The following is a 24,571-nucleotide window of genomic DNA, read 5'->3' on the forward strand; positions in this document are numbered from 1 at the left end:
CAGACTCTCGCTGAGAATTATTCTTCATCAAATGAATACCCAAGAGGCTGATTGTACTACAATCAGGGTTTCTTCCCAAAATCTGCACACATGGCATGTCACCATCAGATACAGGAGCTCCACCACATGAGTGTTGGTGTATGGAACTTGATCCATACTGGACACTCATATGCCCTCCCCCACCCCCCGACGAAAATTTTTCTTATATAAGAGCATTTATGTTATTTTATACAAATACGGATTTACCCTAATCCTTATGTTGTGAGGGGAGCCGCCGTTTTCATTTGGGGGTGTGTCTTTTCTCTGAGAGTGTCTGTGTTCATCTGATTGTGAATAGTGAAAGATCTGTGCGACCGTGGACGTATGAGATTATTACTCCGAACCACGTAAATCTTTGTCTTCTTCCTTGTTCCTTTTAACCCCCTCTTGAGAGTGCGAGAGGAGAGATTTGGTTGTTGTTCCTAGCAAAGAGATCTTTTGCAATTTGATTTGTGTTAAAAGATGGCCATGGATCTGGCCGAATGATGAATTTTGCCAACATTCCACTTGCGAGCTAGCAGATTTAGTCCAAGGGGGACTACTAAGCATGTTTTTTTTATACCATTCCAAAATATCCTGCTTATGTCAAGGGAGCGACCATTCTCATTGTCATGGAGTAACGCATTCTGATGCTTCCAGAGGACCCAAATGGCCATAGGAATGATACTATCCATATGATTTTTTTCAACCACTTCGTATTAACTTTTCTCTCGATCCACCACTGCTAGCTTTCGATAAGAGAGTTGCCCATTGTTACTCGGCACTCAAAAATTTTTTTTTCAAATGAAATTCCACATTTCTTTGGGTAATTTCCTGCATAGTAAGAGTAAACGATGACTGTTCTCCTACATACCGCAAACAAAACATCGATTTTGCTAGAGGAACACCAAAGATTTCAGCCCATTGCTTTGTCTCCGATGGCCAAGTAAGCAGTCCATTGAGCTCTAGGCAGTAACATTGGGTGCAGTGAGATGTTCTCTCAACCAAACATTGAAAGAGAGCGTAGCTCTGCTGCTTGACGTGTTCCATCTCACGAAAAATGCTTCATCCCCATACTGTCTGCCTGTCGATGCCCACAGATATATATATATATATATATATATATATATATATATATATATATATATCGTCGTCTCCAAGAGAAACTTCGTCGTAGTCTCGTCGACGATTGCAACTTGAAACAGACAGGTCTTGGAGCATGGAAATTTTAGGCTCCAAAAGCCAACATGTTTGACGACATGCTGTAGAAGGCTCAAGTTTCCATCATACAATAAGAATAGAAGCCTAGGTGGGTCATTTGAGGCGGCGGCGAGCTAAAAATTTTTTAGACGGAATATCATGTTGAAAAATTGTACCTGACGAACAATACTTTTCAGTATTTTTATACAAGTCAAATTTGTTTTATGAGAAATGATTTTCAAACTTGATATTACAGTTGTTTCTAATGATGTTGCGCACGTAACGTGGGGAAATCATAACCATTACTTAGAAAAAGAGATCTAACATTCTAATACATTATATTTTCAGCAAGTGCTGTGCCCTTGAGATGCTCTGTTTGCTCTGCAGTCAACCTGCCTTGTAAAAACCACAGCCCTATGAAATTTTGGAGATGTAAGTTGTCATCAGGGATGTCAACTGATCGGATTCAGATTGAATATACTTTTTACCATATATTTGAATATTCATATATTTGGATTTGGACTCAGATTCAAAGTCAGAAGAGAAAAAAAAAACTTATACCATATCTGAATCCGACTTTAAACTGTATCCGAAATCTAATTTTTAAGTTATATTTGAATCCGATCTGAATCCAAATTTTAAGTTATATCTGAATCCGACTTTTAAGTTATATCCGAATCCGATTTATGATTTTTAAGTCATATGCAAATGTGATCAAAATCTGATTTTTGTATGAAAAATATACTTTAAACGCTAAATGGACTATGAAACCCAATCTTAATATCACATTAGCCCAAACTTGACTAGTGATAATTGTCAAGCTTATTAGGAGAGAGAGGTGTTTGCATCTCCAAAAATTTATTTGATTTTTGGAGTGCACTAGAAAAGTGATGTTTTGTTTTGAAATGACAGAGCAAGGGACTCGCTCATCAGTATGAGGATTGACCGTTTCTGACGCCTTTACTGGAGGTAATCAATCTAAGAGCTATGTTTATTCTTGATACATTTCGTTTTAGCTTAAAACATCTTTTTTACTCTAAATGTAGTGTTGTGTTTGAGAAAATATTGAAGATTTGATAAAATATGTAATGTCATCTAATCCCAAAAGCATCTTCCACATCATTGACCTGGGACATCAAAGTTATTGTGAAAAGGACCTAGAAGTATAAAAAATCATTGATGACTTAGCGTGGTTCACTCGGTTCTTAATTATTTTCTCATCTATCCAACAAAGTTTAAATCCAAAAAAAAAGACATTTATTTTTAAAAAAATTCTAAAATACCCCAACTTTCACTTACTTCTTAGGGGTGAATATATTTAACTGGTTATATGTATCATATGGTGTATGAAATTTTTGTGCGCCAAATATGGTTATAACGAAGACACCCCCTGTTCATACAGAAAACGAAAACTTTTTGAAAAGGCAAAAAATGAAAATTGAAAAAAGTAAAAAGATTATAAAGGATAAGTTTTTTCTATTTACTAAATTGTCCACCTCCTCTTACTGAGTATGTAGGTTGCGTGCCCGTAACGGAGAACAACTCAATCTAGCAGATATCTTGTTCATCATCTTCTTCTTCTTGACTCCTTATTTATTATCATCTTGACCTGGATATTTGACGAGTTCTGCAGGAAGAAGATTCTCAAATAATACAAGTGGAAAAAAATCAATGACCCAACGCGTGTCTCAAGTCTTATTGTCATTAAGAAAAATGGACGTCTACCAACATTTTTGAACAAATTATAGATGTTACTAAACCAATCTATATATGCCCTGCACGTTCCCTTTTGAAGCACACCCACTTAGAAGCAAAAGCACTGCTCAGTTGCATATCCATATTTCAGGACATGGATTCAGCAGGGAAACAGACGATGCTTCTCTTAGTCCTCCTGCTTTTGGAGCTAACAACATGCATTGCAAGAGATCTATCAAGCAAAGGATCGAGAGGAAAGCTGTATCCTGAGAAACCTCCTGTTAAGACTATCAAGGTCGCATTTCTTATTGTTAGCATTACTTTTAATATCTATGTTCTTAGAGAGATTGTAGAATGAACATCTACCTGTTACAGAATCTAAAGTTGACAACAATATTAATGTTTAATTAGAGAGAAGATGGAGAATTGATCGATTGCATAGACATTTACAGCCAGCCAGCTTTCGGCCATCCAGCACTTAAGAATCACACGATTCAGGTTCTGTTTTTTAACTCTTTCACTTTCTTTATCCATTTATTTTCCCTGAATACTAAGTAAAATATCTTTTTCTTTACACTTAGTTTCAGCAAGCATGTATTTTCACACACAAACCAGATGGGTAACAATGTCTATTGTAGATTTTTGCTTGAAAAGTTTGGTTGAACGCCTCAAAAGGTGTAGCATAGCTGGTCGGACAGGTGGGTATGTAGAAGGCCGGCCACCTATTTGATTCTCATGTCTACTACTTCTTTTTTCACATAAAAAAGTATTTGCAAAATGAATATATGTAAGTGCATATGCAATTTCCTATAACATCCACATATTATCGGTAATATGTATAATAACAACATATGGGCAAAAATACAAATTTTAATAATAAATTTACTGCAATTACATGAACAAGCATATGTTGATAAAGTGTGTTTCACAGAATGCGTTTATATGCACACGTAACATTCAATACACCATTTACATGATATGCTGGTTTAGTGTTATGTATTTTATATATATATATATATATATATATAATAGAGAGGGAGAGATCGTTGACCCTTTTGATGATTGGCTTACTGGTGATAAAACTAATGGATACGCAGATGGAACCGAGCTCAGGTGCAGAAGGGATAGCGAGAAGGGAGACTTCAGAAGGCAAGGGAAATTGGTGGAGAAGTAGGTGCCCTCCGGGCACGGTCCCCGTCCCAAGGCCTCCAAGCCCCATCTCACCCTTTTTTACCTCCAAATTTGTTGATCGAAAGGGATACCTTCACGAGGTATCTTCAATCAAATTACTCTCTTAGATCTTCTTTCTTGTGAGGCTGGCGGTGTGTTCTGCTACCTCTGTATCTAGATGGTTTTTTTTTACTTATTTTGTGTTGCTAAAAACCATCACAAAATATGTATTTGCAATGGTCAATTGCTTAACCATGGTTTTTAAAGACCAAATACACTGTTTTGTAACAGTTTTTAGTGATACAAAATAAAACAATAACCATCAAAACTCAAAGGTATATATATATATATATATATATATATATGAACAATAGAAACCAGACTGTTCAAAAGTGAGTGTTAAATTTTTTCTGTAAGATATACATGTATAAATATGATCTTTAAGAATGTTTTAGTGAGAAACAGATGCTATGTCAATCTTGTTTTGAGTTTAATAATGTTTTTATAGTGATCAAAAGAATAAAAGGCATATATGATGCTTAAAAAATTTAGTAGTAGAAAAACCAATACTTTTTTATAGAAACAACTTGAATTAGTATATGTTTTATGTTAAATTTGTATCTGTAGACATACTAAGGCATTCGTATTTTGTTTAAAACATTTTAGTGAAATTTTCGCCAAAAACAAAAGTTTTCCTTATCAAATGGAGTCCAAAAAATGTTATTTGTGATTTCATCATTTCATGTAGTGTGACATGCACAATTGACAAGATCTTACATATTTTTCTTCGGTTTTAAAGAAGAAAAACAAAAGCTCAATACCATGGTGCTTATTTGCACAAACAAATGCACCTTAAATTGCATGTACCTGTCATTTGAGAATTAAGTAATTCAGATCATTGAAGGAGATGAACATTTACCAGGCTAAATATGTACCTAATATTCCAAAAAAATAAAGGAATTTTTTCTTCCTTATATGGATAGGCTTCTTCACCTGATTTTTCACAATTAAAAGTTGGGAAACCAGATTTCAAAACGTGACTTGTCAAGATGAATGGACAAAAAGGGCCCTAAATAAATTTCAGAAAATCACACAAAAACCCTTAGCATCTGGACAAATAATAAATCGCACCCCAACTTTTCAAAACTATTAGATCGGCATTCAACTTTTTGGGAGAATTCTCAAAGAAGCGCCCAATGATAGGAAACATTTTGATGTAAGATGTCAAAAATGATCCTCTCTTGGCCAACGTAGTACAGGTTCTTTGCGGGAAGAGATTTTCCACGTTATGCTGCCGATACAGGAAGGCATGTTCCCACCTTTTACTGGAGGGGTATTTTGGTAATTTAAAATAAAAAAAAATTTAAATGAAGGGTCTTCTAGTCAATTAATAAAGGCACAACACATGGTCCCTTGTTAGGGACGGTGACATGTAACATATCATAAGTTAAGAGAAGCGCACATCTTATGCCCTAAGCTGCGGTCTTGTGCATGCATAGGAATGTATAATGACCAATATGCCCTTCATAAAGTTTAAAAAGAAGTTCTTAAAAACGACAAAAATAAGGTTGTAAAAAAGTAAAAAAATAAAAAGTACATTTCATCATCAAAATTTTCTAAAATACTCCCAACCCTCTCCTTTTTTTTTATTTTTTTTGATGGTGCATCTTTGTTACATGGTTATGCACACAACTTCATCTCCCAACTTTTTCTCAAAAGTTGAATGCCCATTTGTTTAACTTTTAAAAATGGACTTTAAATAAGTTTTCCCATTTTCTCCCTCTGATCGACCACAGACATGGTAATGGCTACTAACTAGAGCTTGGTCTATGCATGTGGGAACATTAGCACGCCTACTTGTATGAACGTGGAGTGTTCCATGGAACCGAAGCAAGATTCAACGTGTGGAACCCGCAGACGGAGGGGCAAAACGGAGAATTCAGCCTCGCTCAACTGTGGATTGTCAATGACAGTTCAGATTGGAACTCCATTGAAGCTGGTTGGCATGTAAGTTCATTCTGTTGGCATGTAAGTTCATTCTGTTCTTCTTTTGAAGGGATCCGCTTTTAAAGCCTCGGGGGCGTAGAATAGCTGGTCAAGTAAAGTATCTAGCAACATATAGATGGTTTGTTTATGCTTCGATTCTAGTGGGTATTCTAGTGGGTACACTAATTTGAGCGGCAAAAGGTGAGGGTGCATCGAGTTGAAGGTGGCCCACTGCTCAATTAGGCTCCGACCCAGTACAGGACCTTGGAAGCAAAGAGAGGCTCTCACGTAAGACTGATATGCTTTTAAGAGATCTGCATCTTGATACAAACAAGTCTTCTTAGATATTGAACTCAAGTTCCTTAATCCACATCCTTGCTTTTCTTTTCTTTTCTTTTTTTTTTAACGTGCTCATTTATGCATGAAATAGTTTAAAAGAAAAATTGCACTAACAACAACATTTTGAAAGCCAGGTATTTCCATCCTTAAATGGGGACAGTCAGCCGCGGCTGTTCGTGTATTGGACGGTAAGCACTCTCAGTGTTTCTGTACTACTTTTTTCTATATCCCTCGCAAAGATTTTCTTTTCGTGCCCAGTTATGTCTTGTAGACCCAGACACTATTGTTGATTATTTTTTATCTAATTTATTTAATCTAAGATTTAAGATCTTGGATTCGGCCTTCTCTCACCTTTTCTCAATGGAAAATGGTAAAATGATAGTTTTAAGTGTCAATCTTCATTTGATTTATGATGCTCACTTAGATGAACTACAAATCTTATTTGGTCACATCAAACCGTGGATCGAAAATCTGAAGTAATCATAGATGCCATTGTAACCTCCTACATGGTTTCCTGGTAAATGGCGTTTCCTACTATCCGGCTATCCGGCCAAAGGCTGAAGCCCTCACTCAACTCTTTGTCTCCCTCTAAAATACAACACCGTTGAAAATTTTAGGCACAAAGTGGCAGGACTCCGACATATTATGATACTTCATTGTAATACATCCGAGTTAATTTGGTCAGAGTTTTAATTAATTCATATAGTCTATTAATTGATTGAGTTGACAAGATAACTCAATTGATATTTCCTATGATAAGGTATAAGGTAGAGTTTGGATGACATTCCTTGAAATAGTATAATAGTGTCATGTGAAAACCATGTTTTGAAAAAACGATTTTTAAAGTAGTTTTTAATAAATGGTTTTGATATTGAAATTCATTTTTACAAAGAGCCTCAAGAAACTAGAAAAGGGAAGTTTTAAATTTTTAGAAATCTGTGAATGAGTATCCCTCCGAAAAATTTTTCTGAGTTCCGCCACTGATATAGTGGTGCAAGTATATTGAAAATCATAAGATAAATAGGTTTATACGCTCAAACGAAAAAACTTATACGTTGAAACTTTTGGTCATATAATATCAAAACAACCGTATCAAATTGCAGAGAGATAATTACGGAAGCACAGGATGCTACAATCTCAAGTGCCCCGGATTCGTTCAAGTGAGTGATCAAATATCTCCAGTTATGGCGATATCCCCAGTTTCAGCATATGAAGGCGAACAATTATTCATCGATCTTCTAGTCTTCAAAGTGAGTGCAGTTGTTCTTTTCTATATTTATTTTTCTTATAAAAATATTAAATGACAATTTTTACCGTGAATTGCAAAATTTAAATAGAAAAGTTGGTGCCTTGTAAACTGTCAATAAAAGTTGATCAAACAACTCATTGATCAATTAATGAACACATTGGCAGTTGGGAGTGGGTCCACAGTTTGATATGGGACTTATGAACTCCTCTTCAGTCTTGACTCCTGCAAGAAACAGCTGTGTGGAATTTTCCTACAATTGGCAAAAGATTCAACGGAAGCCCCCAAATATAAGTCTGTGTGGCCAAGTTTTCTTTTTAAACTACATTTAGGTTGAGAGATTTTATTGCTTGTTCAAAGGTGCAAGACCTTAGAAGGAGTATCTGGATGTCAACTGATCAAATTCGAATTAAATACACTCTTAATCATATCTACTTTTTCAGATATCCATATATTTGGATTTCGAATTCGGTTTCAAATAAGAATGAAGAAAAGTCATACTTGGACCTGAATCTGAATTTAAAATCTGATCCAAATCTAATTTTTACATTTATATCGGAAATCCAGCCAGTTTTGAAAATGTAAGAGCATTGGATATAAGATGTTTACTTGAAATTAAATATGAATTTGGTCGGATATGTATGTATATTTGAATCTCATCTAATGTTATTTCTTAAATTTGAATCTGATCTTATTTCTTAATGGGAGATTAATTTTTTAGAAACAATATCATGATGAAATTAGATATGGAACAGGTCCATCAACCAAAAGTTGCTATGAAAGAAAAGGACAGACGAAATTCTCTGTCCATAGGATGCTGAGAATGTGACGGCATATACGTGGGGTGTTGGCCTAGTAGTCTTTTCACAACCCTTGCAGCCGCAGCAAATTTACTGGAATGGGGAGGGGAGGTGTCCAGGTGGGCCAACGGCCCCCGCCTGGCCACCAAGATGGGAAGCGGCCATTTTCCGAGCGAAGGCCGCGACGGCATATCTTGCTCTGTGAAGAACATTGAATGTTTGAATGCAACAACCAATGCCTTCGTCCAGCCAACTGCTGCTGTTGCAGTCGCAAAAGTCAGGAATTGCTATGATATCAATAATGTTGGCAGCACGGCCACTGATGGATATGTCATTTACTTCGGGGGGCCAGGCAAAAGCGATATATGCCAGTGAAAGAGTTTCACTGCAGTACTTGCATCTTCTGTAGCGGGCTCTTCTGATAATCTTAGATTATCATCAATAATGTTGTTCTATGACAACTATTCACATATATATGATGTAACAATTTAAGTACTTTTTAGACTCGTGTTGTAATACCCCATACTTTGATATGTTTAGTTATGTGAGTTTAGTCATGTGTTAGAAAGAAAAAGAGTAGTGAAGTGATTGGTTGTTCTGGTTCATAATTTCTTTTTTATGAAGAAGATTAAGATCTGTTGGTCTCTCGAGCCCCATATGAATGGAGTGAGTCGAGTCGTTACATTCTTCCTTTTGTATTTGGGCTTACTGTCCCACTGCTTTAAAGTTTGTCATGATTTTAAAGAAACGTGAGCCTAAGCAGAGCAAAGCACAGTAAATGAATGAAGGAAAAGAGAAGGAAGAAGAAGAAAGCCATGCACCTAAGCATACTTTTGACTACTAAAACCATTAATGAACTCTTTAACACTAATTTAGCCAGTGGAAGATGGCTTCATCTACATCGCAATCACATGAACCTACAAAAAATTGAAGCAGAGACAAACCGGAACCCCATTACAAGACCTTGAATTTTAAACCTTCGTTTGACTCAAAACCCAAATGTTCATTTGCAGTGAAGGTTAGAAGCGACATATCATTTTTCTAAGCACCAAAACAATACAATAACAGAAAGGAAACATACTGAAATAATTTAGAAAATAGCAACAAAGTTGGAAGAACAATATAGGAAAATGAGAGGACAGGAATAAGTATGCCATCTGAAACAGAAGGAGAAAAACAAGGGCATCTTGCTGAGCAAGTTACAGAGCAAAAGACCAATTCAAACACAAGTCCACCTGGTGTTCAGCCTCGCCAGATGAGATCAATGAGACGAAATCTTGAGGTGAAGAGATTTGTTAAGCCAGAACTTCCATCCACAGGTGGCTTTTGCAGCAACCTCTGCATTGTGAAGATCTATTCCCTGCTTCTTACAGAGTATGAAGTTTCTCCCACCATATGATCCTATCGAATCTTTCGGGCACAGTGCTGATCAAAACACAGAGAACGAATTAGAAGAACCAAAAGAGTTGCAGGCTACCTAGCAAACCAAGAAATTCACTACAAGCAAGAAGAGGAAATCTGGTCATGCATTACCATCTGATACACCATTTGCACAGTAGAGAAGGAAATTGTTGAAGTCCGTCCCCAGAATCGGGCGCCTACCCTCATGCGCGTAAGACTTGAGCGTTTGCTCGATAACAGACATCACCATTTCATCTGCATTCACCAGAAATCGAAGAGGCCCAGCGCTTCCCATGACTGTGACGCTGATTAGCAGCCGATTGCTCTTCATCTGCACCAAACAAAAGAACCAAAAATGATCCAGTAGAATGGCATACAAGCGCGTTTGAATGACAAACTCTTTTTTTTGGGAGCTACGAACCATGGTTAAAAGTAACAGAAAGATGGGTTCATTTCACAAGTGTACAACGTAGGAAACACATGTCAATCACAGTATGGAGGGTATGAATGTGTTAACGTGCCCAGATGTCAGGGACGTATTCAGATCAAAATCCCTTATTTTTATACAACATATCATGTTCATTTAGCAGACTTCATGTTAAACTTATTATATAATATCATATACATCAGCCAAAGAAGGACGTAATGCATGGTAAAACAACAACAGGCCAATTCATTCTTGAAACTACCAAACAACATAAACGTCGTCATTCTAGCGTTTTTATCAGAGACCAGGAAACACAATGGACCGTCTAAAAGAGAAAGCCATTATAGACATCACTATTCTTGATGTGTTCCATCACTCCTGTCTCTGTTCCTATCACAGATTGAATCCAAACGATTTAACGATCAGGGAAGCAAATGTTTTATTCATAATATGCCATCCATGGACAGCATGATTTCCCAATCACCAAAACGAAAAATGAATAATAGCAAATCCGTTCCGTTGAAATCCTTCGATTACGGATCCGGAGAGCAAATTAAATCAATAACAGACCAGCCATTCCCTCACCTGATTCTTCTTTGCGCTCGACATGAAAAGAGACCTCGGCACCCTGCTCCTGTTCTCAGATGCGCGGCTGAGCCCGTGTTCCATCGCCACCGAAGGAAGATGAACAAGGTTCCGGATCGACGTTTTGCAGCAAGAAAGCGGGAGCGGGAGCTCCGCCGGAGGGGTGGAGGCAAGATTTAGGGATCAAGGCCGAGGCAGCGGTAGTACCAGCCGCCGCTGCAGGTTCCGAAGGAGTGCAAGGCCGCCCTCCGCTCGGTCGTCCCCTGAGAGAAGTGACCGGTAGCAGCCAGCATCAAACCACGAGTACCCACCATTCACAATCGCGGAAAACAGACGTGGGGACACCGGAAACCGACCGGTGACGACCAGAGAAGGCGGGGAGGGACGCAAACGGAGGGTTCACCAGGTGGGTCGGCAGCAAGGAGGGGGAACTGGGCTTAGCCGTAGCTCTCTGCGCTACTGCCAGAGCCCTTCCGGCACCCTTAAACGAGGGAGCAGTTGTCTTCCCTCTTCGCTGCCTCCACCGGAGGAATAAGAAGGGAAAGGGCAGGATGGTTGAGAAGGGAAGACACCAGGATTTTGGTAGCGACAAGATCGGGATCGTTACACCGAAGACGGTTTCTAGAGGAAGGACGGCGAAGAAGGAGCTTCGGCTTCTCGTGGGGAGCGTATGAGGCGAGGGTTCGGCCATAAATTTATAAATCTGAAAATTTATTGTTCAAATCTCATTCACAAATTAAAATTTTGGTTCTTAATTTTTGCAAATTAAGTAGATATAAAATTATTGATTTTAAATTCTCATAAAATTTAATTTGTATACCAAAGTTGGAAGATTTGTTAAGCTTTTATATATGTAAGCCTGAAAAGTCGATTCTGAAATCAAGTTCTAGAAAAAAACAGTTAAATAATTATAAAGAACTCTGTGTCAAATTCATCCATCGTTTAATCACATATTTTATAAATTTAAAAAGTATAAACAAGTGATTAATGTTTGAGTGAATCTTGAGGTTTAGAAGTTGATAAATAGGCACTTAATTTTTGTAAGAAATTTTTGAAAAGCAGCTAGGTCAAAACATTCTTTTTATTATACAAAAACCATTTTTCATTCCATGGCTAACGAATCATATTTTCTTCTAAATGATTCTTCAAAAATTTCTTTGAAAAATTGACAACCTACCTGTAAGAGTTTGGGGGAGGGGGTGCACTTTGTCTAGCAGTTAGTTGTTTTTTGTAATTTTTTCTATAAACTATATGAAATATTTAAGTTCAAAAAAACTTGTTCGAAAAATGTCGACTCATGTTCGATTCTTTTTTAAATGAGTCGAGTTCAAGCTAAAAAAAGCACTTGAAATGATAAACAAGTTTCGAGTGCTAGTTTCACGAACTCGACTCGTTTATACTCAATTCGACTCGTAAATTGATACTCTATATCATATTTGCCAAAACCGGTTCACCGATTTTAACTTTTATGGTAAAAACAAATTTTCACAAGTTATACAAATTAAACAATTTACATGAACTAACACTTATTCGAATGAAACAAGTTAATGCCTAAACGAATTAAATGAGTTAAATGAATGAGTTTGAGCTCGATTTTGTATAGTCGAGTCAAGTTTGAGCTTGCTATAAGGAGCTTGACTTATCGAATGAGGCTCAAACTTATTATAAGAAGATCGACTCAACTTGTGTGCAGTCCTAGCCCCTAAAAGCCTGCCACTTGTTGCAGATCTCATATCATAGATGAAATAAGATCTTCAATTATAGTTGATAAAATGAGAATAAGAATGTATATCAAAATTTGGGGACAAGAAGTTTCTTAGATACAAAAATTAAGGACAAAGAAGTCCCCTAATTACTCAATTATAGAAAAAGATTCAAAAAAGTATAAAGTTTCATTATAAAAAGTTTTGATATTTTTTATTATGTAAACATTTTACATTAGTCAATATTATTGGATTTCAAAATGCCATTTAAAAAAAAACTCAACTGTTGAAAGACCCATAAACTTAAAAAAAAATGATTTATACATACCTAATTTGTTAATTTTATCTACTCCAGCCTCTCACTTCACATTCCCCAATGCAATGCATCGGAGAATGTGGTTAACCACGATCCCAATGCAATTTCATATATAAGGAGGCATGAAGGACCAGTATCTATTTTTTGGTATATACGAAAATTGAGTGGTGAGTAGTTTTTTAGAGTCACTCTATAAGTCAGATTTAACATGAGAGACGGTTAAAAAATAAGCAAAAAAAATGTGACATGGACTCGCAAATTGAATAGGTGTCTCGCGTAGCTTAACAGCTCAACTTCTTCTTTTTTTTTCCCTCTTTTTTCCTTTTGTTTTAAAACAAGGAACGTAGGTTGTCAACGTGGACGGCCGACACAAGCCAGCAACCTGCTAGGCTGGTTTTTAGTTATTAAATTCGGTTGTAGCGTCGTCTTCTTTTTACGATTGGGATGGTGTCGTTCGTTCTTTCACTCTCTTTTGCGGTTTGTTATTGTAACTAAGAGACTTCTTGTCCCCAATTTTTGTTTTAGGGGACTTTTTGTCCCCAATTTTTGTTTTAGGGGACTTCTTGTTCTCAAATTTTGATATACATTTTTATTTTATCATCTCTTTATCTCTCTCTCTCTCTCTCTCTCTATATATATATATATATATATTGTTAGCTTTATAGTTGGATGGTTTTTTTAGTAATTTATGTTACAAAAAGCCATCACAGTAGGTACATTCTATCACTAAAGATCATGACCAAATGCAAAATATGTATTGTTTGCTATATTTTTGAGCAACACAAAATTTTAAAAAAATTATAGAGGTGGCCGATTGGACTAAGTGAACTTATGAAAGGGTAATTATGTTCCAAGGGTACATGTAAAGGTTGAAAATGTCGTTCGGTTTTTGTTGTGACAGGTAGGATCTTGAAACATGTTCCTCTAGAAAAAATGAGTCAATTGAACAATGTAACTCCTATCAAAACTTTAAATAAAAACTTTAGATGTGCTTATTTATGCGACACTCGGACACGATCATATCAGCGGGCGATTTATGAAAGTATACATTTCATAATCATTTTGTTTTGTTAAAAGTTTTTTCGAAGGGAAGAAGAAGAATCAGATTTGAATTAGATGTATCTTTTACTATCCCAATTATTGGATATTATGTATTTGGATTCAAATGCAAATAAAAACATCTTCTTGAGTTTCAAATTTGAAATCCCAATCTGATTGTAATTTGACTTTCAAATTAGCACCTGAATCTCAACCCAGATACAACCAGATCCATATTGTTTCAAAATAATATTTATTTAAAACTAAATCCAAGATTCAAATCCAAACCTGCTCTTATATTTATTTAAAACGAATCCAAATTCACATCCAAACAGATTCTTAATTGGGTGCTTTTTTTTTTTTATGTATCTGACGTTTTTGTAATAATTTGTTTACAGATCCGATCTAAATCCGATTCATTAACATCCCTAATTATATAAAACTGCCAAAATAATCAACATCATCACATGCATGTTTAAGATTAACGGATCAAAAGCTTAGTAACCAATATGGTCCAATTGTTTATTTTAACAAAAAAATAACCATGAATAAGTGAGGGCAGCATAACTGGGCCTAAACTCTTCTCATCCACATATACTAGCAAGAGTACCATAACACCAGAGAAGGGTCTGGACATAAACCCCGGATCCAAGTCCACCTAGATCCGACCCATTTGTAGTCCTTGATGAAGAAAGCTTTCAGCATATAAATGTAGAGAAAGTTCTCTTCACATCAAGAAGAGAATCTAGTTGAAGCACCAAAGTGGTATGTTCCAACTCAATGGCTTGAAAATCCCCATGTTTTTCCTGTCCTTGGGCATCTTTTAACTTTGAAAACAAGCAATGGAGCCACATCTCTTGTTCCTTTTCTTCCCCTTGAAGGTTGAACGGGCAGCCGCTCTTAGTGGGGATTATTTGTTCTTTGATGCTCCTTGATAAGATGCCTGAAGCATTATTGCCATGAACTTAGTCATCATTTAATTGCAACCTGCCGGTCCATAACATACGAATCAATCCCGAATTTGGCGAGTTAATATGCTTAATTGCCCCAGTGAGTGGCTGGACTTGCATGGCCGCATAATGAGACAACAACCTTGATGACTGATTGGATTCTTTATAATGTCTCTCTTAGAATAAAGTTTGCTTTTGATTATTCAGATATGAATGGCCTCCTCCCACTTTTATGTGGTAAGGTTTAATCGAGCTCTTTTGGTCCCCAAGGGGTTTGGTACGACTAGGGGTGAACACGAGCTGAGTCGAGCCCAAGTTCAGTCAGCTCGTGCTCGGCTCGACTAATGGAACCTTGAGCTCGACTCTGCTCCCTCTCGAAAATAGCTCGACAAAAGCAGACTGAGCTTGACTTGACAGTTATGTGTCGAGCTCGAGTTCGACTCGATTAAGTCTCGACAAACTCGTTTGATTCATAGAATTGATATTCATCGTCACGTGCTGAGCTCGAGCTCGGCTTGATTAAGGCTCGACAAACTCATAAACTCAGTTGAATATATCGACTTGATTAAGGCTCGACAAACTCGATTAAGGCTCAAGCTTGACTCAGCGGTTACATGTTAAGCTCGAAATCAACTCGATTGTTTGAACAAGTTGAGTCCTGAACTCAAGCCCGACTCGTTAAGCAAATGACTCGGCTCAAACTCATTCACCACTTGAGCTTTAATGAGTCGAGCTTGAGTAGTTCGATTTGTTGTTCACCCCTATGTGTAATAGATGGCGTGGGGATTGGTAGGTGGTCAGATTCTATTTGAAATTTTTCGATGCACTTTTAACATATAGATCGAGTTACCCTCGTGTAACTCAAAATGCTGCAGAATGCCATTTCCACTTTCTCTGGAATGTGCCGAGTTCTGCAGATGGAGAAATCAAACAAGCTCTAATTAGCTTTCTCTTGATTTTAACATCATAAAACATGCATAGAGGTCTGGCGTTGTGTTTTGGCTTGGAATCACCTCCTTTCTATAATAGCTTGAAGACCGTTTTTTTGTGGTGATGTAAGCATTTTGTCTCTGTATATATCCTGATTCTTCTTCTCCTATTCTATTTTGTTGGATCCTATTTTCCTGCGGATTGCATCAGAAAGCAAATTTTGAGCCGAAGTGGGATCCCCAATTTTCTCACCTTATATTAATTTGGAGACATAGTTGAATTGCACCTGAGATGATGCAAATGAACTCTCTCCTCTCATAGAGTGGATGTTGTGGTCGCCAATGCAAAAAAGAATGAGTTCTCTTCAACCAAGACCGCCATTAGGCATGTCAATGGATTGGGTTGGATCATACTTGATTTATTAAATGTCCACAAGTTTGGATTCAAATTCGAATTTGAATATGAAGGAAGAAATCTCTAAAATATATTCAAATACCATTTTAAAATTTACAATCCACATCCAATTCTAGATCTGACTTTGAGATACATAATAACCTAACCCGCACTGCACGATGGTATGTTATAAGGATCGGCTTCTAAAACATTTGGATATTCAATGTAGTATATTTATTTGAACTGAAGCCGAATCCAAATCAAAATCCTATGGAATATTTATTTAGACCAAAGCAAAATCTCATCTGGTGTTACTTCTTAAACTTGAATCCCATCCAGATCTTAATCCAATACTGAAGTTTTTATATATATCCTACTTTTTAGAGCAACTCCATCAAATATCTCATTAAGACCCAATCCATCCACATCCCTACCTTCAATGAAGCTTTGAAAAGTTTCATGTCCTTTAAAAGGAAGAAAATGACGTTCAAAGGCATAACTTCTTTTTTAGGGCAAACTAAAGCCAAAACTAAGGTAGACTTTTTATTTTCTTACGAGCGCAAAGAAACAACACTAGATAGATTGCAACATAAAGTTCAAGTGCCTTCACAGGACAACACTAAATAACTACAACGCAAAAGTTAAAGGGTCGTAATAGTTTTAGAGGGAAGGACTTCGGCTTCTTCATTTCTTTGCTATGAAAAGGCCCCACCTCTGCTCTCCGGAAGAGCTCCTCACAAGCTTTTTCTTCCACCCTTCAACTATGTCATCGTAATCTTCCTGAAACCATTTGACATCCCATAGCAGCCATGAGCAAAAGCATACACCAATGGAATACTGTACAAACGAAACGGGAAACAGGACCTACCAATGAGAAGTCATGGATGAAGGCATCTTTCTCTTTCTCGACAGCGTCCAATTCCTTTCGTAACACCTCGAGAAACTACACAGTTCAAAAGCAAACTCCGTCAGCATATGGTAGTCGATGCCTGGTGTCAAGAATGTCAAAGTAAAGCAAAAGCAGCAGCAGAGTATTTTATAAAGGCACCTATTGAAAAAAGAAGACATGCTTTAGGCTTTGAGAATTTTTGGTTTGGCTGCCTATTGTCTGGGAGAAATGCCCTAGTTCAAGCCCCTAAGTATCTGAATATTTGAAGATGAGTGTGTTTTTGGTAGAATATTCAAGAGTATAACAATGCCTTCACACGAACCTGATCAGTCCTATCTTCCGATATAACTTCAACAAACCCAGCATCCTTGAGCATCTGATTAAGACATAGACACAAACAATACATTCATTTGAAGAAAAGAAGAATAATAAAAAAGAAATCACGAAGAGAGAAGATTGAGAATGCAAGCAACCTGGCCGTAAGCCTCTACGTCGTGAAGGTCATAATCACGTTGTTTAATGTAGTCGCTGAATTCCGGCGATGGCTCTTTAGCGCTCCTACAGTAATCACTGATCAGGACCTTCCCTCCAGGTTTCAGCCACTTGAAGAAGCTGCGGAAGAGGGCAGGCTTGTCCTGGATAACCAGTCACAATCAGTTCAATAGCAGTGACAACTGGTGATAAAAGGGGAATTGTGAGGTGCTGTTGTCATACATGGACACAAGATCATGCCCTAACACTTTGTAGTTCTTCGGCTTTGGTAAAGTCTCCAAACCAAATGGCCAAATGTAATAACGAGACACCCTATTCTTAATATAGGATACTGGATCACTAGTACTTGGACTATATTTTACTCAAATTTTTATTTGTATCTTACTTTTCATATTCCCCTTCTAGAAGTGATAGAGAAAAAAAGTTAAAGATGTGCGAGTGCCTGTCTTAGACAGGCGTCAATCTTATCAGTCATCAATGAAAACTTATGCTTAAGACCTAAATTGATGAAGGTAAGGCAAAAGATTTAAAACGAATTTGAGTATAATATGCACGGGCACAACTTCACTATCCAACAAGCAAGCAAAGAGAAAGCGGGGAAGGGAAGCACAGGCTGACCAAATTCTCAGCAGATTACTAAGCCTTAGCTAGAAATATGGCAGAACCACAAATCAGGTCCAGTGGTGGCACGCAACCGAGGTGGATCTTTATCCGATTTCGGGCTAATTGAAACAAGATGGAATCTCATAAAAATAAGTTTCCTTTTACAAATTAATGTTCTACAGAAAATTAGCTTTTGAAGTAACAGAAGAAGTTGCAGCCACTGAATATTTTAGAAGTCTCTCAAATTCAGGCAAGTCAAATGGAAATTCTGAAATTCGAAGGTGTTTTCGCTATATGAATATAAATTAGGCACTTCTTTGAGAAATCTTGATCAAATGATTTTGGCTCGTTCCAGGACAACCGACCCCAATTGGACCCAGGATATGGATAAGAAGACTCTTCGGACCCGGTAGAAACCAAATCCTGACACCGCATGCTTTATGTAATGCAGAAAAATGCCTATATATATGAACGACGCTTGGGATACGATGTCACAAAGGTCGGACAGCGTCCAGGTCCGGAACCCAACCACGTTTTCTGCGTCAGACCCTGAATCAGGTCCTGCACAAAGATGGAAGATGAGATCCCCGGGTGGCCAGAGCATACCAGGCCTGGATCTGACCTGTATGGCTGTGCATAACCGAATTAATAATGGAGGTCGAAAATTTTGTGAATATGAGAGAATGCATATGCAGATAAGGACTCTATGGTATGTGTGGGAGGTGATGAATAAGTGTTGATAAGAGCTTGTAGGAAAGGAAAGAGGACTAAACCAAGCAGATGAAAGTTCTAACTAGGGACAGAAAAGCAAGCTGCGGGCTATGAAGTACTAATCGGTCAAGAGATATGCCTTTATGTGAAGAATGGTGTCACGGCTGTATATCACGTCGAACGTGCCATCAGGATATGCCTTCTTTGTGCAGTCAGCAACTTCAAATTCCACGGAGCACTTACGGCCTATGGCACGTTCAAGTGCGAAAGAGACCATGTTTACGGAAAGATCGATGCCCGTCACTTCCACATCGAAGTTCTCTGCCATGTAAAAATCGCCTCCCCCTATGCCGCAGCCCACATCAAGAACTTTCTGCCCAGGCTTTAGGTCCAGTTTCGACACAAACTCTTTTGTGGTGACTGCAATAATAAAACGAGTAAATGGTTATCACTTATCAGGAAACTCTGGTCAAGGTTGAAGCAAGAGCATCTGCACAAAAATAATATAGAAGTTATTATTTTTTTTCCAAATAGATTTACCCGAAGATACAATTTCCAGTTGCCACTGATAAGAATAATGCCACAATCACCTTTTCTTCGTTGATTTTAGAAAATTTTTCTTTTCTGCAATGAAGCCCTGATATTTTCTTGTCCACAAGTTAGTTGTGTTCATTTTCTGCTGGAAATGGGATAATGTCTTATAGTTCCTTTCATCCATATTGTTGCCAATTGACTTCTCTGTGAAGTCCAACTTGATCCCAATAAAGAATTCTCTGAACTAAAGAGCAGGCCTGCTTATTTTTTTCTGGAGCTTGTTATGATACAGCAAACGTGCTTTGTTCGTCTATCTATTCCCTTTTTTCCCTCTAAGTTTCATAAAGCCCATAAATTAAGCAATTTAAACTTCTTATCCAGATGAGTCAAGTTAAAATAGCAAGCGAACACGCGGTCTATATAAAACTTTTCTGGAAGTAATGCCGACTATTTTTTTTCCCCAAGAGATATATCTGTGAATACTCTTCACAATCAGAATAAAATGCTCACAATGGTGGAATAGAATTATAAAAGCGAGCAGTAGCACAGGCAGCTGTACTTACCGAGGCCTCCAGTGCTTACGAAACCTTCCCCAAACACACGTTCATATCGCATTATGCCATTGCTGTTATATTGCACATTATCTAGAAATCGCTGAAAGTCCTTATCTTCTGTTGATCTAACTTTTTGCCAGATCCAGCAAATCTGCATTGGTTTAGTTGCCATTAAAAAGAAGCACTTCCATTTTCTAATCTGTGGTCAAAGACAGACATGGCACCAGCAAAACAAAAGACAAAAAAGGAAGATTGTAACCTGGTTCTGATTTTTCTTGTTTCGCACATATGCGCCAATACATTTGCAGGTGAGCAGCAAGACCTCAAAAGAACTTCCGGCACCATCATGCCAGTGACATTCTTTAAAGGCCTGTTTAATCATAGAAAATTTTTCGAGTTAATGCAGCATGAACCTCAAAAATCTAAGGAAGAGCAGAGGCATCATGTAATTTCTGTTCTATGTGAGCCTTGGCAAGATGGTGATATCTTCTCCTAAGTTATCTCCTAAACCAACAAAACATACAGACATAAACAAAGAACAACGTGATAAGGGAACTCCAAGGACAACAGGTGTCTGAGCTCATTTCTCAGTTAATGAGAACAATTCAATATTCCTTGTACTTGGATTTCTCAGCGCAGCACAGAGGAAACAATAAACATTTTGATTTGAAGCATAAGTTCCACACCTTTGTGTAGAAACGTGGTTCCCTATAATGTGTTGGGTTCCTTTTTCGTTTGGAATCTCCAGACTGATGAAAGCATGACTCTCTGAAGAAAATAAACCCACCAACTTTAACCCATTCAATCATTCTTCTAGCCAAATCCTCAACCTGCAGCAGCAAAAACAAAATCAACTACCGATTCTTTGCAAGCAAAAAAGGGAAGTACAATGCAGCCAGGTAAATCGTCCACGTTGGTGAAACTAGTTAAACAAATTCTGCGTATTTCAGGGATTTCTTGACCTAATGAACTTCAGAGGGATATTTGCAATGAAGTGCAACAAAATATAAAGAGAATATACCTCAGTATCTGATAGATACATAAGGAGCCAGTTTGAAAAAATCAAGTCAAATGAATCTGGTGCAAACTGGAGCTTTGGAGATGTTACATCAGCACACATAAATTTTGTGTTCTTGAAATGTCCGTTAACACTTTCATTCTGCAAATTTTAAGAAACCAAATAATCAGAGAAAGAGAAAGAGAGGGTTAAAAGCATGAAATCAGAAATGACAGGATTCTACCTTCTTAATAACACTCTCAATAAAGTCTATTGCTATAAGAGATCCAGCATCCTTTGCTATTTCGGCAGTGAAACGACCAATGCCAGCACCTAGCTCAAGAACATCTTTTCGCTTAAAATCTGGAAGGAGAGATAACACCTGCAGTAGCAGAGAGAATTTAAGCGTCTGGTAAGTAAATCAACAAACGAAACGCATAAAGCATGACAGAAACAAACGGAACTGGCAGCATCTCTAGTTCATACTTCAAGCAAAACAACATAATGGTCAGACATGCGCGTAAGCATTTAAAAGAAATACTTTGCATTGATCTATTTCTTTAGCATTACAAGTTCTCTTCCCTTCTTTAAGAGCAGGTTATCTATAGGAAATCAAACTGAATAGGAAAGCCTCTGAATCTCTGATGCTTTCACAAATAGCAGTTATAACAAGAAACGTCAAAAGGTAGGCAATCACTTAATTAGTCTTTTTCACATGGACATCTAGTGATGAGCCTAATAACAGCTACGAAGAGGGGAGAAAGACAATCGCGGACCACTCAAAGGCCTACAATTTCAAGAGTCGGGGGCTCCCAACACAAAAAAAGGTATCTTTAACGTCTACTGATACAAGAATACCATTTCATGTTTACCGCATTTCTTGTATGAGCTAAACTTCTTAACATACCCCACAAAATTTTAATGAAAGCACTAAATTTAGGAACAGGTTCAAATGTTAAAAGAAAATTTTCTAATCAACGAAAAAGGTCAAAATAACTTTTCTGTAAAATATAAAAAAATGGGGCAGGATTTCGCGTCGAAATATCAATAATCAGTACCAGACCCCAAACGATTCAAAAGCAGAGCAAAAACCGAAAGGGAGAAACAAAGAGAGACGACACCGGAAAAAGAAAAAGATGGAAAGAAGTACCTCAGGCCTTTCTTCTTTATCAAGGTCTGCAGCCTTGGAATCGAGCATCATCGCCTCGACTGTCAGATCCACAGAGTGCTCGATCCAATAACTCTTCTGGACCTCTCTTTCATCTGTCAGAAAGCAAGAAAGTAAAAAAAAGAAAAAAAACCGAGAAAACCTCAGCTACACACAGCACAGTTACACATTCTACAGCACCCGCAGTCCGCAGAGGCCTAGAAACCACAGACACGATCTAGGACGGAATAAGAAGACGAGATAAGAAACTGGTACCTATTTCCGCCATTTCTCAAGCAGATCCACGAGACTGTCCGTGAGATTCACGCGAACCCTATGAACGCAAGGAAACCGAAACAAGAACGGAAAGAAAAACGACGGTTTCCCACCGTATTGTTCTTCTTTCTCAGGGCCGAGCCCTCAGCGGCTTTCAATGGCGAGACGTGATCTGGAGAAGCTTCGCGATCGACGGTCACAGACCCTCCCCCTCTGCTGCATTCCACTCTTTCCCTCCCTCCCTCGCAGTTACTCTGGAGCGCTTAAATAGCGCGGAGTGCGTTGGCGCGTTCTGTTAAAACTGAATCAAAGGCGCCAAGGAGAGGGAAGGAAAGATGACGGAAGCCGTCCAACGCAAGGAGACACGTGGCACGACAGAAGGGGACCACGCTGTCGCTGTTCGCCAGGACGGACATGGACCCGCGGAATCTGGGGGTGGATCCGTGGGTCCGCAACCCTTTGAGAGGAAAGATCAGCGGGTCGGGTCGGGTCTGACCCGGATTTGATTTGAGCAGCAAGTTTTGTGAGCCCCGAGTACCGACCCTTTTTTGTACAAATCGGGTTTTTGAGTCGAATCGTTGGCTATGCCGATTCATTATTCAGATGAATTAAAAAATAATAAAAATCACTAAATGGAAAACTTTTTAAATTATTTAAAACTGTCAATAAAATTGACACGCGTGACTCATAAATCGCCTGTTTTAAATTAAATTGGTTGTCATTAATTCTAGTCCCCTGAAATTTTCCTTGTTTATTATCCACGGACAATAAATTAAGAATAACGTTATTTTGCTTAGAGTAAAAGAAAAAGAGGGCGGCTTCAGCTTTATCATATCGTATGAAGGGTACTTTGGTCTTTTTGTAGAGTTCGTGTATCGTGTTAGTGTTAGTGTCCGTAATTTGGTCTTTTTAGTTTGTTGTCTATGTGAGCGAGATGTTAGCAACCACCTTCCTTCGTCTACTAATATTTGTCTACCAATATTTTAGAGGTAAGTAAGCCTTGACATCCGGCAAGCGGCCTGACATCTAAAAACTGGGTTCGAACTTGGCCAGTGGCCTAAATTGGGTCGACTTGGAAAATTTTGGGTCCGATCAAATGTAAAAATATATTTTTAATATAAAATAATGTATAAATATAATTAATTATAATAAAAATATGATATATATATATATTAATAAAAAATTTTAAAAATAAATTATTGGACCTGAATCAAGCTTATCGGGCCCACGCACGCCGAAACGAGTCAAACCAACCCGAATACCTTTTTTCGAGGCCTGAGCCCGAGTGGAGCCAGGTACAGGATACCGCACAATGCCCAGAGATATACTCTTCCTTTCTGGTAAAATAGAAACTTCAAGTGGTTCTCAATCATTGAGAGTACAAAAAAATTAGAGAAGGAAATGCTCATGATTTTGCATAAGGATAGGCGTTAGAGGGAACACCCAATCCCCATGAGGTTGATGGTCAAGTCTGGCATGATAACTAAGCAGCTCGAACTTAGACTGCCAGCAAGGGCTTCGGGCCTTCTTGAGCGCTATACCCAGCCCGGACCAGAACTCATCCATTTTTGTCATGAGAATAAGGCTTGAAAAGAACTAAAAGTTGGGTTTTTTGTTATGAAGCCACTAAATACAAGAGTATCAAACCAAAATTTGGATATAAGGAAAATATTTCATAAAGGCCCTTTGGTTATGTCCTTTGGTTTTTCCTACCCAGGCCTTGTGCCAAGATCTACAAAACAAGGGACGGTTTCATACAGATAGTTTCTATGGGGCATAGGCCTCTCAAAGATAACTAAAGCATACAATGGTTTTTTCAAATCGAGCAGAAATTTGTCTTCAAGTGCAAAGGTAGAAGGGAGCTGGACTGCAAGACCCATCTGTGGAGCAAAAATGAAAGTTGGCCTTAGTAATGTGATGGTGTCGAGTAGACAAGTCGTCGCTCGATGGATAAAAGCTACTCTAAGAATAACAGACTGATCTTTCCCAAATGTGAAACATCACCAAAGGGTTGGCACCTCGAAATTGGCTTCCCGTCATAGGCAGCGCCTCGAAAAGCACCTCGAAAAGCACAGATGAACCACATGACTCTCCTTTTACAATGGGCCGTACAATGACATATTAAATAATGTGCCCGTGATCTCATGCTATTGCTACCATGTCTGAAATGC

At 38.0% G+C, this 24,571-nt stretch overlaps 3 protein-coding genes across 3 annotated transcripts; 1 reads left to right on the forward strand and 2 right to left on the reverse strand.

Annotated features, from left to right (window-relative positions):
- Window positions 1–3,067: 3,067 nt before the first annotated feature.
- Window positions 3,068–8,829, forward strand: LOC116246823 (uncharacterized). The gene is made up of 8 exons (XM_031618702.1): window positions 3,068–3,223; window positions 3,325–3,411; window positions 4,011–4,184; window positions 5,932–6,090; window positions 6,543–6,596; window positions 7,512–7,658; window positions 7,822–7,948; window positions 8,534–8,829. Exons 1-8 carry the CDS (start codon window positions 3,068–3,070, stop codon window positions 8,827–8,829), a joined length of 1,200 nt encoding a protein of 399 aa, XP_031474562.1.
- A 692-nt stretch (window positions 8,830–9,521) lies between these two features.
- LOC116248303 (uncharacterized protein At4g22758-like) lies at window positions 9,522–11,528 on the reverse strand. The gene is made up of 3 exons (XM_031621026.2): window positions 10,868–11,528; window positions 9,988–10,186; window positions 9,522–9,879 (listed from the first exon to the last, which is right to left on the reverse strand). The coding sequence occupies exons 1-3, from the start codon at window positions 10,949–10,951 to the stop codon at window positions 9,716–9,718; spliced, it is 447 nt and encodes a 148-aa protein (XP_031476886.1). The 5' UTR covers window positions 10,952–11,528; the 3' UTR covers window positions 9,522–9,715.
- A 5,187-nt stretch (window positions 11,529–16,715) lies between these two features.
- Window positions 16,716–22,651, reverse strand: LOC116249237 (phosphoethanolamine N-methyltransferase 3-like). Its single transcript, XM_031622452.2, has 12 exons — window positions 22,401–22,651; window positions 22,128–22,240; window positions 21,222–21,359; window positions 21,002–21,139; window positions 20,667–20,810; window positions 20,240–20,350; window positions 19,990–20,131; window positions 19,032–19,312; window positions 17,560–17,721; window positions 17,409–17,462; window positions 17,066–17,140; window positions 16,716–16,977 (listed from the first exon to the last, which is right to left on the reverse strand). The coding sequence occupies exons 1-12, from the start codon at window positions 22,411–22,413 to the stop codon at window positions 16,882–16,884; spliced, it is 1,467 nt and encodes a 488-aa protein (XP_031478312.1). The 5' UTR covers window positions 22,414–22,651; the 3' UTR covers window positions 16,716–16,881.
- Between the last annotated feature and the right edge of the window lie 1,920 nt (window positions 22,652–24,571).

The sequence above is a fragment of the Nymphaea colorata genome, chromosome 2 (assembly GCF_008831285.2).
Source record: "Nymphaea colorata isolate Beijing-Zhang1983 chromosome 2, ASM883128v2, whole genome shotgun sequence".
NCBI lineage: Eukaryota > Viridiplantae > Streptophyta > Magnoliopsida > Nymphaeales > Nymphaeaceae > Nymphaea > Nymphaea colorata.